We start from the raw sequence: 18,470 nt of genomic DNA on the forward strand, positions 1-18,470 counted from the left end.
AAATGTTCCCAACACATAGGAATGATAAATACTGAGGTGACGGATACCCCAGATACCCTGACCTGATCATTACACATTCTATGCATGTAACAAAATGTCACATGTACCCCACACATATCTTCAAATATTACATATCAATTTTAAAACTAGGCCTGGCAAGGTGGCTCATGCCTGTAATCACAGCACTTTGGGAGGCTGAGGTGGGAGGATCACTTGAGTCCAGGAGTTCGAGACCAGCCTGGGCACCATAGTGAGACCCTCATCTCTACAAAAATAAAAATTAAAAAAAATAGCCAGGCATGGTGGCACATGCCAGTAGTACCACCTACTCGGGAGGCTGAAGCAGGAGGATCACTTGAGCTGAGGAGTTCGAGGCTACAGTGAGTTATGATTGCACCAGGGCACTCCAGCCTGGGCAAGAGAGTGAGACCCTGTTTCAAAAAAAAATTTTTTTTTAATAAGTCAACTGTCCACACAAAATAATCCCTTAGACAACTTTCAGCTTCTTAAAAGTGGTCTATCCTGGGCATCCCCTTTGGCTAATTTAACACAAGCCAGCTTGCCTTGAACAGCGCGGAGGTCATACTCACAACGTTTTCTTTATTCTTATGCTTACTGGAGTCATGACATAAAATTCTCCTTTGCTTAGAGAAAAAATAACTAAACCCCCATCCAAAGGCAGTTGACTCCGGAGAGGTCTCTGATGACCTAGAACCCATGGGAAAATGCAGACCCCATCAGGTCCAGCTGAAGACAACCGGGTAGTTTTTGTTTTTTAACAGTTTTATGGCAGTGTAATTGACATACAGGGAAACAAACAAACAAACAAACAAAACCCTGTATATGTTGAATATATACAATTTGATGAGTTTAAACACCGGACAGACATTTTAAACTCGTTTGCCAGTTGAATTTGCGCGCCGAGGTTTGGAAACAGTTTGCGCGCCGAGGTTTGGAAACCACCAGTGAACTTCTTTTTTTTTTTTTTTTTTTTTTTTTTTTGAGACGGAGTCATGCTCTGTCGCCCAGGCTGGAGTGCAGTGGCCGGATCTCAGCTCACTGCAAGCTCCGCCTCCCGGGTACACGCCATTCTCCTGCCTCAGCCTCCCAAGTAGCTGGGACTACAGGCGCCCGCCACTTCGCCCGGCTAGTTTTTTGTATTTTTTAGTAGAGACAGGGTTTCACCGTGTTAGCCAGGATGGTCTCGATCTCCTGACCTCATGATCCGCCGGTCTCGGCCTCCCAAAGTGCTGGGATTACAGGCTTAAGCCACCGCGCCCGGCCCCCACCACCAGTGAACTTCTATCCCAATCCACCCGAACTTAAGGGAGCTGATGGCCCAGGCCCGCGCCTTCCAGCTGGGCAGGCCCAGCGGGGACCAGTTTGGCTGGCGCCTCCTCCAAGGTCTAGGAGACCTGCTGGAAAGTTCGCAGCAGGGCCCGCTCCCAGTCCTAGGCAGGCCCAGGCTCCTCAAGACGCCGCGGCTACCTCTGCGGAGCGCGGCTGATCCTCCACCAGCCCCTTTCTTCCCCCGCAGCTCCGCTGCACTGGGGGCCCCGGGCGGTGCTGTGCGTCCCTGGAGCGCGCGACACTCTCGGGCCCTAGGGACCCCGGGAGGCCGGGATCTGAGTCGGGGTGGAGGGCGGGGCCAACCGGCCTCCACCTGCTCGCCGCGCCGACTCTACCCGGGAAATGGCTCCCCCAGCCCCGGCTTTTTGCGCGAAGTCCCCTGCAGGCAAATTCGGCGTCGCGCGTGCTCGCGGGCGCGCTGCGGTCTCCGAGCCCCAGGAAGCAGAGGCCTAGGTAGCCAAACCCACCGCCTGATGGCGTCAGCTCATGTGGGCCTTGAGTCCAGCATCGCGGCCACATGAAAGAGGATGGCAGTGAGTCCTGGGCAGCGCTGACCACCAGGTGCCGGAAACCAGGGATATTCCTGTCTCCAAACGCCCACGCAGGAATCCCTTTAGCCCTTGGTTCAGCCAAGAAAGCTACCAAGCCGTGTGGCTCGGAAGCAGCGCCTCGTGGGTCACTTTCTGCAGGCTCTGCTGGGGAAACCGAGTTCTTGGGGCCTGGAGATGTCTCTCCAGGCCGACACACCCCTCTCAGGGGAGCCGTCTGGGGAAGCACCCTCCCCATCGCTCCTTCCTGTGTGTTCACCCACAGTCTGGAAACTTCTCTAGTTCCTCTGATGTCCCTCCATCCCAGCCGAGGCTCTCTGGGGAAGAGAGCGGTGTCTGTAGGGGTGCGAGTTCCTCCCCTGCAGCCCTGACTACTCAGCCTAGAGGTGCTTACTGAGGGATAGAAATCCGAATTTGCACCCAAGGCAGCCGTGGCCGTGTGAGCAACCTCCTCTGAAAGCTTCTGGGAGAATGTCTCACTTGCATAACATTCCTGAGACTTCCCTTTTTTCTTTCGTTCTTTTTTTAGAAATGGGGTCTGGCTGTGCAAACCAGGCTGGTCTAGAACTATTGAGCTCAAGCAATCCTCGAGCCTCAGCCTCCCCGGTAGCTAGGACTACAGACATGCACCATCATGTCCAGCTAATTTTTAAAAATGTTTTGGTAGAGAAAGGGTGCCACTATATTGCCCAGGCTGGGCTTGAACTCCTGGCCTCAAGCAGTCCTCCCACCTGGGCCTCTCAAAGTGCTAAGATAACAGGCGTGATGAGCCACCCCGCCTGGCCCTTTAAGACTTTGTTAGCATCAGATTTCCAAAGCACCTCTCTTCAAGCCTTAGAAGATTTGCGAGAAGCCCAAAGAAGCACAATGCCACCATGATGAACAGGAAAACGGGGCTGCAGTGAGACTGCCTCAAATTCCAGTGTAGTTCTAATTTTGAGGCCAACCTATATAGATCCATAAATGATGCCCACTACTTTGCCCACCACACACATTATTTTTTTTATTTTTATTTTTTTTTATTTGTTGATGACAGAGTCTCTCTCTGTCATCCAGGCTGGAGTGCGGTGACATGATCTTGGCTCACCGCAACCTCTGCCTCCCGGGTCCAAGCAATTCTCCTGCCTCAGCCTCCCAAGCAGCTGAGATTACAGAAGCCCACTACCAGGCCCGGCTAATTTTGTATTTTTAGTCGAGACGGGATTTCACTCTGTATTTTTCTTTTCTTAATTCTGTTATGGTAAAATCCATCAAGATACGCTAAAAATCAATCAAGCTGTGCTAAAAAAAAAAAAAAAAAAAAAAATCAATCAAGTTATGCTGTTACTGCTCTCTGGGAAATACTTATGTCAAAAAAAAAAAAAAACTAAACATATACTTTTTTTTTTTTTTTTTTTTTTTTGAGACAGAGTCTCCCTCTGTGGCCCAGGCTGCAGTGTAGTGGCGCGATCTTGGCTCACTGCAAGCTCCGCCTCCCGGGTTCACGCCATTCTCCTGCCTCAGCCTCTCGAGAAGCTGGGACTATAGGTGCCCGCCACCACGCTCAGCTAATTTTTTGTACTTTTAATAGAGACGAGGTTTCACCGTGTTAGCCAGGATGGTCTCGATCTCCTGACCTCGTGATCCACCCGCCTCCGCCTCCCAAAGTGCTGGGATTACAGGCGTGAGCCACCGCGCCCGGCCTAAACATATACTTTCTGACTGCCAAATCCCTGACTCTAATTGTGTAGGTCACCTAAACCAGAACATCTTATACCTTGCATTTCATGAAAATAGAACAACTTATAGGAAGAATGTTTTTGCTACATTTCAGGCAGTGACAATCCAAGTGCTTTTTAAAGGATTTTTGCCAGTTAAAAGCTTAAACTTTTGTAATCATAGCTGAGCACATGCTCTCTCTCTCCTCTCTAACACACACACACACACACACACACACACACACACACACACACGATGAATCTCATTAAGCACTTTTTCTCTAGCTACCTTTATTGTTCATTAATAGCACCCAAACTGAAAGCACCTTTGATGTCTTACTTAAAACTAAACATTAGTGCTATGATGTTAATGTTTGTTTCCCCGCCTCCAAATTCATATATTGGAACATAATCTAGAATGCAATAGTATGAAGAAGTGGGGTCTTTGGGAGGTGTATTAGTCGGTTTTTACACTGCTATAAAGAACTGCCTGAGACCAGGTAATTTATAAAGGAAGGAGGTTTATTTGATTCACAGTTGAGCATGGCTGGGGAGACCTCAGGAAACTTACAATCATGGCAGAAAGCAAAGGAGAAGCAAGGCACCTTCTTCACAAGGTGGCAGGAAGGAGAATGAATGGAGGAGGAACTACTGAACACTTATAAAACCATCAGATCTTCTGAGAACTCAATCACTGTCAGGAGAACAGCACAGGGGAAGCCGCCCCCATGATTCAATTACCTCCACCTGGTCTCTTTCTTGACACGTGGAGATTATGGGGATTGCAATTCAAGATGAGATTTTGGATGTGGACACAGTCAAAGCATATCAGGAGGTCATTAGGATATAAGGGCTTTGCTCTCACCAATGGGATAAGTGTCCTTATAAAAGAGGCTGGAGGGAGCTCATTAGTCCTTTCCACCATGTGAAGACACATAGAAGGTGCCACCTCTGAGGAACAGGTACTCACCAGATGCCGAATCTGCTGGTGCCTTTGATATACGAGTTAAGAAGAAATTATTTAGGCAGAGAGGGTAGGAAGTCTTTGGTAAGGTTTTCATTTTAATGAAAAGCAGCCCCCAAATCATTTTCTTTTCTAACAAAGAGCAGCCCGTAAAATCAAGCTTGAGACATAGAAAGGCAAGCTAGGAGCTTGCACAGGTAAATACCGGCCGCTGTGCCAATAGGGAAGGGGCTACCTGGGGGCTAGGCATGTTCAAAATGGGGACTCCATCTTCCTTTTCCTTGACAACCACGTGTGCAGTCAGGAGCAGACAACATTGCCCCCAGGCAAAGACCCCATTTGCATATAAGATTAGGGTGGGTGGTCAGCTTCCCCCCCGAGCTGGTAAATGTCACACCTGGTCCAACCAATCTTTGGGTCCTATGTAAATCAAACACCACCTTCTCAAGCCTGCCTACAAAACCCTGTGCTCTCCACTGCGGGCTGGAAGTCCCCTTTGGGCACCCCTCTCTCCCACAGGAGACAGAGTTGTTCTCTTTTTTTGCCTATTACACCTCCACTTAGAAACCCACTTTTTGTGTGTTCAAATACTTTATTTCCTTGGCACGAGATGACAAACCTCAGGTATATATCCCAGACAACAACACTGCTTCACCTTGATCTTCTACTTCCCATCCTCCAGAGTCATAAGCAATAGAAATTTCTGTTGTTTATAAATTACCCAGTCTATGGTATTTTGTTATACAGCCAAACAAATATTTTCTCCTATTTTGGATTGTAGTTATGTAATAACCACCGTTTATTAAACAGCAATTATGTACCAACTATTTTACATAACTTTCCTTCAAGTCAAACTGTAGCCTTATGATGCTATTGTTTATTGTGTGTGTGTGGGTTTTTTTGAGACAGAGTCTCGCTCTGTTGCCCAGGCTAGAGTGCAGTGGTGCCATCTCAACTCACTGCAAGCTCTGCCTCCAGGGTAAACGCCATTCTCCTGCCTCAGCCTCCCGAGCAGCTGGGACTACAGGTGCCCACCACCACACCCGGCTAAGTTTTAAAAAAATATTTTTAGTAGAAACGGGGTTTCAGCATGTTAACCAGGATGGTCTCGATCTTCTGACCTTGTGATCCACCCACCCCAGCCTCCCAAAGTGCTGGGATTACAGGCGAGAGCCACCACACCTGGCCATTTATTGTATATTATGCTTGCTATGTGCAGGGCACTGTACTAATTTATATACAGTATACTACCTGACTTTTTCATCATAATAGCTTTAGCAGACAGCTATTCTTATCACTACTTTATAAAGAAAATGAACTTTCAATTAATAATTTGGCCTAACACCTATTATGTGGAAGTTCTGGAATTTAAACCCTGATCTGCCTGAATCTGAACTCAGTTCTATCAGGATCTAAAAGTCTGAGTTTTTTCTAGAATATCATCCTTTCTCTCAATGTTGCCCAATTTTTAGTTGCTTAGGAGGGTTATAAATAAATATCCAGCTTACACTACATTTGCTTTATCCCCTGAGGAAATTTTTTTAAAAAGCTGCTACTTGCTAAACACCAGAATGAGGAAATGTAGTGGAGGCAAACTATGTCCTTCTGTAAGTTGGGAGCAGAGTAAATGTAGGCTGATGTTCAATACAGATTCTGTCTTAACTATTCTGTGTTTTCATTTAATCTGTTATTGTACTGCCCAGTTTACAAATTACACTGTAATTTGGTTTGTCACACAACTTTGTAATACAAGTGTGAATTACCCATTCAGGGCTACTAAGAACCTCAACAAGATCTCGTGACTTGAGCCAGGTTACAGGTGGCAGAGCTGATTCCAAACAGGACTTCAGGCACCAAAACCTGGGTCTTCTTCACCAATTAGAATGGCGATCATTAAAAAGTCAGGAAACAACGGGTACTGGAGAGGATGTGGAGAAATAGGAACACTTTTACACTGTTGGTCGGGCTGTAAACTAGTTCAACCATTGTGGAAGACAGTGTGGCAATTCCTCAAGGATCTAGAACTAGAAATACCATCTGACCCAGCCATCCCATTACTGGGAATATACCCAAAGGATTATAAATCATGCTGCTGTAAAGACACATGCACACATATGTTTATTGCGGCACTATTCACAATAGCAAAGATTTGGAACCAACCCAAACGTCCATCAGTGATAGACTGGATTAAGAAAATGTGGCACATATACACCATAGAATACTATGCAGCCATAAAAAAGGATGAGTTTGTGTCCTTTGTAGGGACATGGATGAAGCTGGAAACCATCATTCTGAGCAAACTATCGCAAGGACAGAAAACCAAACACGGCATGTTCTCACTCATAGGTGGGAATTGAACAATGAGAACAGTTGGACACAGGAAGGGGAACATCACACAGTGGGGCGTGTCATGGGGTGGAGGGAGAGGGGAGGGATGGCATTAGGAGATATACCTAATGTAAATGACGAGTTATTGGGTGCATCACACCAACATGGTACATGTATACATGTATACATATGTAACAAACCTGCACATTGTGCACATGTACCCTGGAACTTAAAGTATATTTAAAAAAAAACAAACCTGGGTTTTCTTATTTGAATTCCCTGCTTATTGATACCACTTCTTATCATTTCCTCTTATTTATACTGGGTTTTTTTTTTCCTTTACTGAAAAATTACCAAGCTTTGAATTATCCTGAAAGCTACTCTTTCAGATTCTTTTTTTCTTTTTCTTCTTCCTTTTTTTTTTTTTTTTTGTGGTGGAGTCTGGCTCTATTGCCCAGGTTGGAATGCAGTGGAATGATCTCAGCTCACTGCAAACTTTGCCTCCCAAATTCAAATGATTCTCCTGTCTCAGCCTCCCGAGTAGCTGGGACTACAGGTGCCCACCACCACGCCCTGCTAATTTTTGTATTTTTAGTAGAGACGGGGTTTCACCATGTTGGCCAGGCTGGTCTTGAACTCCTGACCTCAGTTGATCTGCCCAACTTGGCCTCCCAAAGTGTTGGGATTACAGGCATGAGCCACGGTGCCTGACCCTCTTTCAGACTCTGATTCAAATAACATTTATTTAACACCTCTGAGATCCCGTGCCAAATATTCTTGTGTGCATTCTTATCCCTACCTTATGATAACCATTTAAGGTAAGTATTGTTCATCTTATAAACTATTAGTTCTCACAAAATAAGAATCTTTTCAAAATAAGAATCCCTGGCCTCCAGGACTTTACAGTGTGGGAGGCTGACAGTAAAAGCCATGCTGATTAGAGGTGATGATATTCCCTTGGGACGCACCAAGTGTCCGTGCCGTCTCTCAACCTGTCAGCTCCCTCTTCTCTTTGCTTCATCCTGCAAACCCATCAGCCATCATGTCTACATCACTCCTCCTGAAATTCTCAAATCCCTCAGCCCTCCGTCCTCTCCATGAGCCCCTAAGCAAATGCACCCCCGGGGCTGCAGAGCACACAGCCACTCACACAGGTGCCAGTCATCATTCAGTTTCCACGTCCACTGGGCCCGTCTAAGTCCCCACTCCCAATTCTCTACATGGTTCTCCACAGCAGCTTTCTGAAACTTCTGACCTCTCAGAAGTTGATCCCTCAGTTCCTCATTGATCAGGTCCCAACTCCCTCAGCATTCAGCCATTGCAAAGGCACGTGTACCTGTGTTCATCCCTGCCTTTGTCCTCATTACCAGGGTTTGGCATCTCTTTCCCCAGAGCTCCGGAATCCATCCTTTTCTGCCCCTATGCACCATCTCCCTGTCCCTTTTAAGTAGCTCCTTTTATAAACACGCATTCTCTATTCTCTGCCCACCCACCACCCCTACTTGAAAGGGTCTGATCCTGTCACCAGGCTGGAGTGCATAGGCACAATCATAACTCGCTGCAGCTTCGAACTCTTAACTCAAGCGATCCTCCTGCCTCAGCCTCCTGCGTAGCTGAGACCACAGGTGTGCACCACCGCACTTAACTGATTTTAACATGCTTTTGTAAGGACGAGGTCTCTCTATGTTGCCTAGGCTGATCTTGAACCCCTGGTCTCAAGTGAACTCCTGCTTCAGCTTTCCAAAGTGCTGGGATTATAGGCATGAGCCACCGCACTGCAACCTCTGTTCTCTCTCATAGTAAATAACAACAACCTAAAAAGGGCTCTTCTTTAACTCTCTACCCGTTTCTAGCTAAAGTCCCTGCATTCTACCCATCACTCCACTGAAACTTCTCTTGCCCAAGTCATTCATGATTTTCCTGTTTCTAAAACTAACAGATGCTTTTAAACCCTCCTCTTTCTTGATCCTACTGGAGCATTTGATACCATTCCTCACTCTATTCATTTTCTTTCCGAAGCTTGAATGGCATTTTTCTCTGACTTCTCGGGTTGGAGGAAAACATCCCTCATGAACTCATCTTCCTCTGCCCATCTGTTAGTGTTTGGTGTTTCCAAGTCTCATGCTTGGTCCCTAGCACTGTACTGCAGGCTCACACAACTATCTATGATGGTCCCTAAGCTCACCTCCTGCCATGCACTCCCATAAATTTCATCCCTGGCTATGGTTTCAATTATTGTATATGCACTGACAACTCCCAAATCTATATCTCCAGTGCTAGGATTCCTGTTAACCTGCAAACCCATCATCTTGAATATCTCAAGTAAACAGCGCCCTCTTCATCTGGCTCCACATCAAATATTCGCTCTCTCTCAAGGAAAGGTACTATCAAGGATAGCATCCTTGTCACTCATAAGGTCCTTCCAAAGCATCAGTTGCATTTAGCAACAGACACCCAATTCTGATGATTGGGTATGGGGATAGAATTTCCCCATATTTCTCAAGTACCTGAGACACTCCTCCACAAGTGCATTTTCTTCCCACTCTACAATCCCAGTCCACCAAACACTACTATTGCTTTTCTACCTTGTGTCAGGAACTACCTGTTCTCCACTACCACCAGCGATGGGGTTCTCATTTCAACACACCTGGCAGGTGAGCCCGTTCAACAATCTCATTTTAGCCTCTACTTTCTTCGCCTTTCCTGTCACCAGTGGTTGTAGGTTGAGTTACCTGGAAGCAGAGACTGGGATGGAGATTAGAGTTCAGGAAGTTTATCAGAGAATGGTTTCTAGGTAAATACTTTGGAAGAGGATGAAGCAGGACTGGACATGGGGAGGAGCTGTTCTACTACGCAGTCTCAAAAAACGTCTCAGCCAACCCCACAGGGAGCAATTGGGATGGCCCTTCAGAGTTGTCCCACGTTGCAGCAAAGGGGCCAGAACTTTCTGCTCACATATGGACCAGTTATTGGATGTAGCCAGTCCTCTGAAGTGGGCGGTGATCTTAGGCCAGATGGCTCTCTCCAGATGAGGGCAATTTCCAGAAAGAGCTGCTGGCTGCTGGCTATTCACTGGCAGCACTCCAACCTGCTGGGGACCTGGGCATCTTAGCGACCACTACACCACTGTACTATTGAGGAAGGTACTTGATTTCTCTGTTTCCTTGTCTGCGAATTGGGGAGGAATAATTGTATTATCTAATAGGGGTAAGAATTAAGGGGGAAAAAAAAAACAATGCAGTACCTGGTGGGGCACATGCTAAGCCCTCAATAAATGTTAAGCTATCATTGTGATTATCATTACTTTATAGGTATATTTTATTATAATATTTTATTAGTTTCATTTTTCACACCTCATTCATTCAGAAGCACCTAAGATTTGGTTATAAGTTACTCTCTTTTTTTGTTTTGTTTTTTGAGACGGAGTCTTGCTATGTTGCCCAGGCTGGAGTGCAGTGGCGTGATCTCCGTTCACCGCAACCTCCACCTCCCGAGTAGCTGGGACTACAGGTGCGTGCCACCATGGCCGGCTAATTTTTTGTGTTTTTAGTAGAGACAGGGTTTCACCGAGTTAGCCAGGATGGTCTTGATCTCCTGACCTCATGATCTGCCTGCCTCAACCTCCCAAAGTGCTGGAATTACAGGCATGAGCCACCGCGCCCGGCCTAAAAGTTACTCTTGTATGCTCTCATAGCACCCTACACTTAACATACTGTATTATTATTGCCTTCTCATCTGTGTCCCTTACTAGAGTATAAATTCCTTGGAAGCATTCACCTCTTAGCCTTACCTACAACCTGGTTGGTCTTGCAGCACGCCCAACCATGGCTACCCATTCTCTCCTACCTCACACAACTCTGCACAAGGCTCTGCCATCTTTTCCCCTCCTTGCCGCTGTCATCCACCAGCCAGCCTCCAGCCCATCCCACTCACTCACTGAAGGTTTGAACGACTGGCTCACAGTCACCTTACATCTCATTTCCTGCCATCATGTGATGTGACCTTAGTGTCCACAAGGACAATCCAGACAAAATCCTGATCCCTCAGTTCCTTGATCTCCTTACCTCTAATGGTCATTATCTCAACTCCTCCTCTCCTGCCCATTCCCGTATCAGGTGTGCAATTCAGGCTGCACCCACCTGTGTGGCAAACTGAGTGTTCTGTGCCAATTGACCAGGCGTCATTCCAACTTCTAGTGATCTAGACATCATTCTGATTGGTAGCACCTTTTTTTTTTTACAGTCATTAAATATTTTTAATATTACCCCCACCCATGAGCATAACCTAAAACATGTTCAACTTTTTCCACTATTATTCAGTCTCACTGAAGCCAATTCATTGACTGCTCTGGTTTCCCCAAATTGTTGGCCTCTTTCCTTCCTTTTTATACTAAATCAGTTTAGAGCTAATGGTCTTTCAGTAAGATGTTCCAAAAAAAAAAAAAAGCTTTAACTCTGTGTCTTTTTGTAGTACCATTTAGGGCTTGTAAGATGCTGCTTTCTCCATGGCTCAGGAAAGCCCTGCTAGAGAGAGTCCCATGCCAAGGTTTATTGGTTGTCTCCATTAATTCATGATCCCCATCCTCAAATGGTCCCTCAATATGTCCTCAAAATTCCTTACGTTTCCTAGTCAAATTGCGCCCTGGCTCTTTGCAGTCTCCCAACGTGCTTCTCAAAATCTCAAATTCCTTCCTCCTGTCTTCCCTCAATGAGCAAATAAATGAGCCTTTTAACGAATCTTATGAAAAAATGAGTTAAAATAATACATGCCTATTATAATAGGGGAACATCCGAGATACATAAAGAAGAGATGACATAATATCTCTGATATTATCCAACTATAGGCCCATTGCTCTGAGGAAATCAATGTTAAGAAGCAGGTGGGAGTTTCTTGGCAAATTCCTTCAAACTCGTATGAACAAATGCAAATACATGGAGACAAGTATATGGGGCATGTATCTGTTCTGACAACAGTGGGATCATGTTATAGCTATTGCTCAGCAGTTTGCTTTTCATAGTTAGCCATAACAATGGACATTTCCACCTTTGCCAATACTTATCATATATATATGTATATATATGATATATATCTCATGTCTATATCAAATATATTGTGATATATAGATGCATGTCAATATGTCAATTATATCTTAATACATATAAATATATTATAGAGATAAACCACCCCTGTTTAGCCTGTGCAAAACTCCAGGATAATTTAGCTGCATAGCTACTCAAAACTCCCTCTATCAAAAAGAATTTCCAAACTGCATACCAAGCAAGGCAGAACAGATTATGATTAACTCAAACACTTAAATGCGTTCATGTCTAGAGAACTCAAAGAACTAGACCTTATAGGATCTAGAACCAGAAATGCCATTTGACCCAGCAATCCCATTACGGGGCATATTTCCAAAGGATTATAAATCATTCTGCTATAAAGACACATACACACGTATGTTTATTGCAGTACCATTTACAATAGCAAAGACTTGGAATCAACCCAAATGACCATAAATGATAGACTGGATAAAGAAAATGTGGCACATATACACCATGGAATACTATGCAGCCATAAAAAAGAATGAAGTCATGTCCTTTGCAGGGACATGGATGAAGCTGAAAGCCATCATCCTCAGCAAACTAACACAGGAGCAGAAAAACAAATGCTGCATGTACTCACTCATAAGTGAGAGTTGAACAGTGAGAACACATGGACATAGGGAGGGGAACATCACACACCCACACACTGAGGCCTATCGGGGGCTGAAGGGGCAAGGAGAGGGAAAGCATTAGGACAAATCTAATGCAGGCGGGGCTTAAAACCTAGGTGATGGGTTGATAGGTGCAGCAAACCACCATGGCACATGTATACCTATGTAACAAACCTGCACATTCTGCACATGTATCCCAGAACTTTAAACTAAAATAAAAATTAAAAAAGTAAAAATTAAATAAATAAATACATAAATTAAAACTAGATCTTGTAAAATATTGAAGTTAGAGTCAGGGCACTTCCACCCGGAACAATTTCTGCTGCACTAGCAAGGTCACACGACATGGATCCCTATTAGTATCTTTTTATGAAGGGATTTGTCTTTGGCATGTTGACATTATTCTAATTCAGTCATTCACTACTTGATAGACAGCTTATTCATTTTCAGTTTTCTTGCCATGACAAACAAAGCTGTAATAAATATCCTGGAACATATGGTTTTTCATAATGCTGCTGTTACTTTCACAGGAAAGATTTCCAAACTGAAATTCCTGTGCCAAAGAGAATGGATTTTTTTTATTTCATAGAGATGTTCAGATTACATCCAGAGAGGATGCAGCAATTCACTGCTTCAGAAGCCGGGTAACAGAACACCTGCTTCCCCACACTCCTGACAGCACAAAATGGGATCTCTCCCCACTTCGTTTCTTTTTCGTTTTTTCTTCTGTCAATTTGATGATTAAAAATGTATTTTCTAGAGAAATAGGAATGCTTTTATATTGCTGGTGGGAATTTAAATTAGTTCAACCGTTGTGGAAGACAGTGTGGTGATTCCTCAGGTATCTAGAACCAGAAATACCATTTGACCCAGCAACCCCATTACTGGGTATATACCCAAAGGAATATAAATCATTCTACTATAAAGACACATACACACGTATGTTTATTGCAGCACTATTTACATTACCAAAGACATGGAATCAACCCAAATACCCATCAATGATAGACTGGATAAAGAAAATGTGGCACATATATACCATGGAATGCTATGCAGCCATAAAAAGGAATGAGGCCATGTCCTTTGCAGGGACATGGATGAAACTGGAAGCCATCATCCTCAGCAAACACACACAGAAGCAGAAAGCCAAACACTGCATATTCTCACTCATAAGTGGGAGGTGAAAAATTAGAACACATGGACACAGGGAGGGGAACAACACACACCAGCACCAGTCAGGGGGTGGGGGGTGAGGGGAGGGAGAGAAACAGGACAAATGGCTCATGCATGTGGGGCTTAACACTTAGATGACGGGTTGATAGGTGCAGCAAACCACCATGGCACACATATACCTATATAACAAACCTGCACGTTCTGCACTTGTATCCCAGAACTTAAAGTAAAAAAAAAAAAAAGGATTCTCCTGGTTTAATTTTACTTACTTGACTTCTAGAAAGTGTGAGTACCTTTTTATATGTTTATTGGATATTTAAATTGTATCTTCTATGAATCACTTCTGCCCTTTTTCTTATGTGTTTTCTCTTACTGATTTAGAGAAATTCTTTCTATTGTGAATATTAATAGTTTTGTCTGTCATATCTGTTGAAAATATATTTCCCATTTCTTAGTATTTTTATTTACTGTTTGTTCATTTGTTTGCCATGAATTTTTAAAAGTATTTATGTACCAAGACAAATATATCTTTCTGATTTCTGAGTTTACTGGTTTGTTTGAGAGCACTTCACCATTCAAAATTTGCTCTCCAAAGTTTTATTCTAATCATTTGTTGTTTTCTGATATTAAATATTTGTTATTTTTGTATATGGTAGGAGAAAGGGCTCTAGCTTTGAGTTTCTTATCATTCATCTCCATATATATATATAATATATTAATTTGATCTATATTTAAATATATACTTGTACCTATATTCATCTGTCTATCAATCAATCAATCTATCTATCTATCTATCTGTAGATAGAGTGAAAATGCCATCTATCTTAGTCTGTTTTCTATTGCTGTAAGAGAAGACCATAGACTTGTTTTCTAAGAAAAGTTATTTCATCACGTTTCTGGAGACTGGGAAGTTCAAGAGCATGGCTCAGGTACCTGGTGAGGACTTTCTTGCTGCATCATAGCAGAGCAGAGTGCATCACATGGCAAGAGGGCAGAAGCAAGAGAGTCAGAGAGTGCTCGCTTTCATAAGAAAGCCACTCCTGCAATAATGAACCCACTCCTGTGACAGCAGCATTAATCTATACATAAGAGCAGGGAGATTAAGTTTCCAACACAGGAATCTTTGGGAGATACATTCAAACTATAACACCATTTTTGCCATGGGTCAAAGTGTCATATATATTTAGATCTGTTTCTGAATTCTTCAGGCTGTTCCACTAATCACTTTATTTCTGTCACCAATTAAAATCTTAGGAAAGCTTTAATAGCCAATAAGCCAGGTTTTTACTTATTAGTATTCTTTATTTTTTCATTATGTTCTTAGATTATTTTGGATACCTATGCTTCAATACTAATTTTTAAATTATTTTTATCCAGTTTATTACCAAAAAGTTAACATTCTAATTGGAATTTTGCTAATTTTGAAGTGTTGACCTATTTATGATACCATGTCTTTCCATCTAGCCCCTGATTTACTTGTTCCTTATTATTTATCAAGAAGATATTAAGGTTTTGTTTTTTTTTTTTAATAAAGGTCCTGTGCCTTTTTGTTAACTTTTTGGATACAATTATGAAAAAAAAAATGTATTCTATTTTAAAGTCTATTTGTAGCTGTCTATTACCAGAAGGAAAAAACTACTGGGCTTTGTATGGTTACCTTACATCCAGCTGCCTCGCCAAATAATGTTAGTAATTCTAGATGTTTCTTAAGTTTACTGCTTATACTATTTGTATGTATAATTTTGCTTCTTTCATGTTCATACTAACTATTGAGTTATTGTTTTTTCATATTTTATATTTATTATTATATCAGCTATAATGATTACTGTGTTATAACTTCAAGAACAATATTGACTAGTTGCACTAGGAGTGGGCATATCTGTCTTATTAAATTTAAAATGGCTTCAGCATTTCACAATTTAGTATCATTTGTCAATTGGGTTTTGTGATTTTATTTTATTACGTTTAAACAATGTATTTCCATTCCTACATTACTAAAAATTTATAAAATTTATGTTAGGAATGACGGCTGTGTTTTATTAAATGAATTTATGAGATTTGGAGCTAAAAACATGTACTTGTCTTTTCCTGCATTGATATACGGAATTATGTTACTAGGTCTTCTAACACTAAACCATCCTTGCATTGCTAGAATGAATTCTTCTGAGCATGACACAGTCTTCTTTCAATATACAGCTAGATTTGATTTTCAATATTTTATTATTTTATATCTAGATTTAAAATAGAAATGCATTTGTAGTTCTTGTATCTTTTATACTATCTTTTCAGAGTTTGATATTGGAGTTATTCTAAGATAAACTGCATTAGAGACATCTCCATGATTTCTGTGGATTAGAGTGGATTAACATAGGAATAGCCAATTTTTTAGAAGTTTGAGTTAATTCAATTATAACAGCATCTGAGTCTGAACCTTTGTGTTAAGTATAAAAATCAGCATCTCCCATATCATCCATGACAAATAACCTCTTAAGGTTTTCTGCACCCTCATGGAGTAATTTTAAGAGTTAATATATTGGTAATCCATTTTCTTTCGATTGCCAGAAGTATTTGATGGAATTATTTATTATATTCTTATGTACTTAATTTCTTCCAAATCTCATTTCAAATATTATTTTTTTGTCTCTTTTTTTCCCCTAAATCAGGATTGTCAAGGTTTTATTTTTACTTATTTGAGGGTTTTGGTTGGTTTTTTAAAAAGTAAAACCTGTTGTCCCAGCTACTTGGGAGGCTGAGGCAGGAGGATCACTTGAGCCCAGGAGTTAGAGTCTGTAGTGTGTTATAATCACACCCGTGAGTAGCCACTCCATTCCAGCCTGTGCAACATAGCAAGACTCTCTCTAAAAAAATAAATAATTAACTAAAAGTAAATTAAGAAACAAGTATTTGTTGTAATTTACATTTTCTAAAAAATATTTATTTTTATTAATTTCAACTACCCTTATCCATCATCCTACTTTCTTTTGGTCCATTTTCCTGATGTTTTAACATTTCTTAATGTTGGACTGTTGCGCCAGCTGAATATGTGGAAGGCAGGAGCCTGGAGGCCAAGCTTAGCTGCCCTCCATGCTCCCTTTACATCTTCCCTCTGTGTGCCTATCCACAGTGAATCACGCATGAGAAGGCAGACTGAAGAGAGCAGAGGACCCAGCTTGGAGGAATAGAGTCTAGAAGGGATCCCATGATCAGTTAGTCATCATCAAAGGTCCCTGCAAGTCACACATTCTAATTGATGTTTTTAGTAATGGCTCACTAGCAACCCTTCCCCTGACAACTAGTAAAAAGCAAACAAAATATTTTTGAAAGCTTTTACAGACATAGAAGGCACAGAAACAGTACAAAAGTAACAAGCACTTGAGAATGCAAGATTGCAGAAAGAAGGGACGCATAGAATTCCATATTCAAGCAATTATTCCTCTTGAGGGATTTGCTGATTAACAAACTGCAATTAGGTCAGAAGCTGAGAAACTGACACTCTTACTGAGGTGGGAGACCAAATTGGAGTTGAGAACCCAGCAAACAAGAGAGATTGAAAGGGATATTTCAGATTCTTCAGTGGGACTCCCCAAGATTCCTAAAGGACTGCATCCAGGAATGGATTAGAAATAAATCAGAACTCAAAGGACTATGACGTCACCTAAAGGCTCAAATGATATCTACAGCTTTTTTTTTTTTTTGCAACGCCCATCATTCAATCAATTACCTCTCATACCACAAATAAGACCACATGACCCCCAAAAGTGTGAGCATTAAACAGACCCACAGGAAATTACAGATATCAGAGGCATAAGACAGTTTTTAAAGTAATTATGATTAATATGTTCAAGAAATGAGATAGCATGTTGAAGAAACTCAGTAGAGAACTGGAAACTGATCTTTAAAAAAACAAGAGAAAGGAGGGGAAAATGTAAAAGTCAGTCGTAACAGTTTTTGCAGTACCTCTTATTTGCAGACCACGGGGTTTATATTATTGCACTCTTGGTGCGACTTATCCTATGTAGGTAATAGTTTTTATGAATTGTTTGAGTTGTGAATTTCTATACCTTCTATTAAAATGGACCTAATTTTTTAAATGAATTATAGAACTGGAATTATAAACAAAATCAATTGGGTTTAACGGTAGATTACAGAGCTGAAAGGATGAATGAAGATCAAAGCATAGGAAGGTAAAAAAGAATTTAGAACTACAGAAAGGAGCCAGAGAAACATTTAACACAGTAAAACCTTTTAATATACATGCAATCTGGATCCCAGAAAGAGAGGAGTGAGGGAGCAGGGCAAGAGTAATTTCTGATGAACTAAAAGCTCAGAATTTGGCCGGGCACGGTGACTAACAGCTGTAATCCCAGCACTTTGGGAGGCTGAAGTGGGCAGATCACTTGAGGTCAGGAGTTTGAGACCAGCTTGGCCAAAGCTGTGAAACCCTGTCTTTACTAAAAATACAAAAATTAGCTGGGCGTGGTGGTGTGTACCTGTAATCCCAGCTACTGGGGAGGCTGGGGCAGGAGAATCACCTAAACCCGGGAGGTAGAGCCTGCAGCGAGCCAAGACCACATCACTGCCCTCCAGCCTGGGCGACAGAGTGAGACTCCATCTAAAAAAAAAAAAAAAAAAAAAATTAAAAAATTTTAAAAATAATAAAATCTCAGAATTTGTTCTGAAATTGACAAAAGACATGA

The 18,470-nt window shown here is 42.2% G+C and overlaps 1 protein-coding gene across 2 annotated transcripts in view; it reads right to left on the reverse strand.

The window, feature by feature from the left end:
- Nucleotides 1-1,293: 1,293 nt before the first annotated feature.
- The window catches only part of LOC135965039 (uncharacterized), a 44,773-nt gene continuing 27,596 nt past the window's right edge, over nucleotides 1,294-18,470 (reverse strand). For both annotated transcript variants that reach the window (XM_074001261.1, XM_074001262.1), the window contains one exon: nucleotides 1,294-18,385. In XM_074001261.1, coding sequence (XP_073857362.1) covers nucleotides 1,471-2,136 — 666 coding nt within the window. In that variant the 5' untranslated portion in view covers nucleotides 2,137-18,385 and the 3' untranslated portion in view covers nucleotides 1,294-1,470. The remainder of the gene's footprint in view (nucleotides 18,386-18,470) is intronic.

This window comes from Macaca fascicularis, chromosome 9, assembly GCF_037993035.2.
Source record: "Macaca fascicularis isolate 582-1 chromosome 9, T2T-MFA8v1.1".
NCBI lineage: Eukaryota > Metazoa > Chordata > Mammalia > Primates > Cercopithecidae > Macaca > Macaca fascicularis.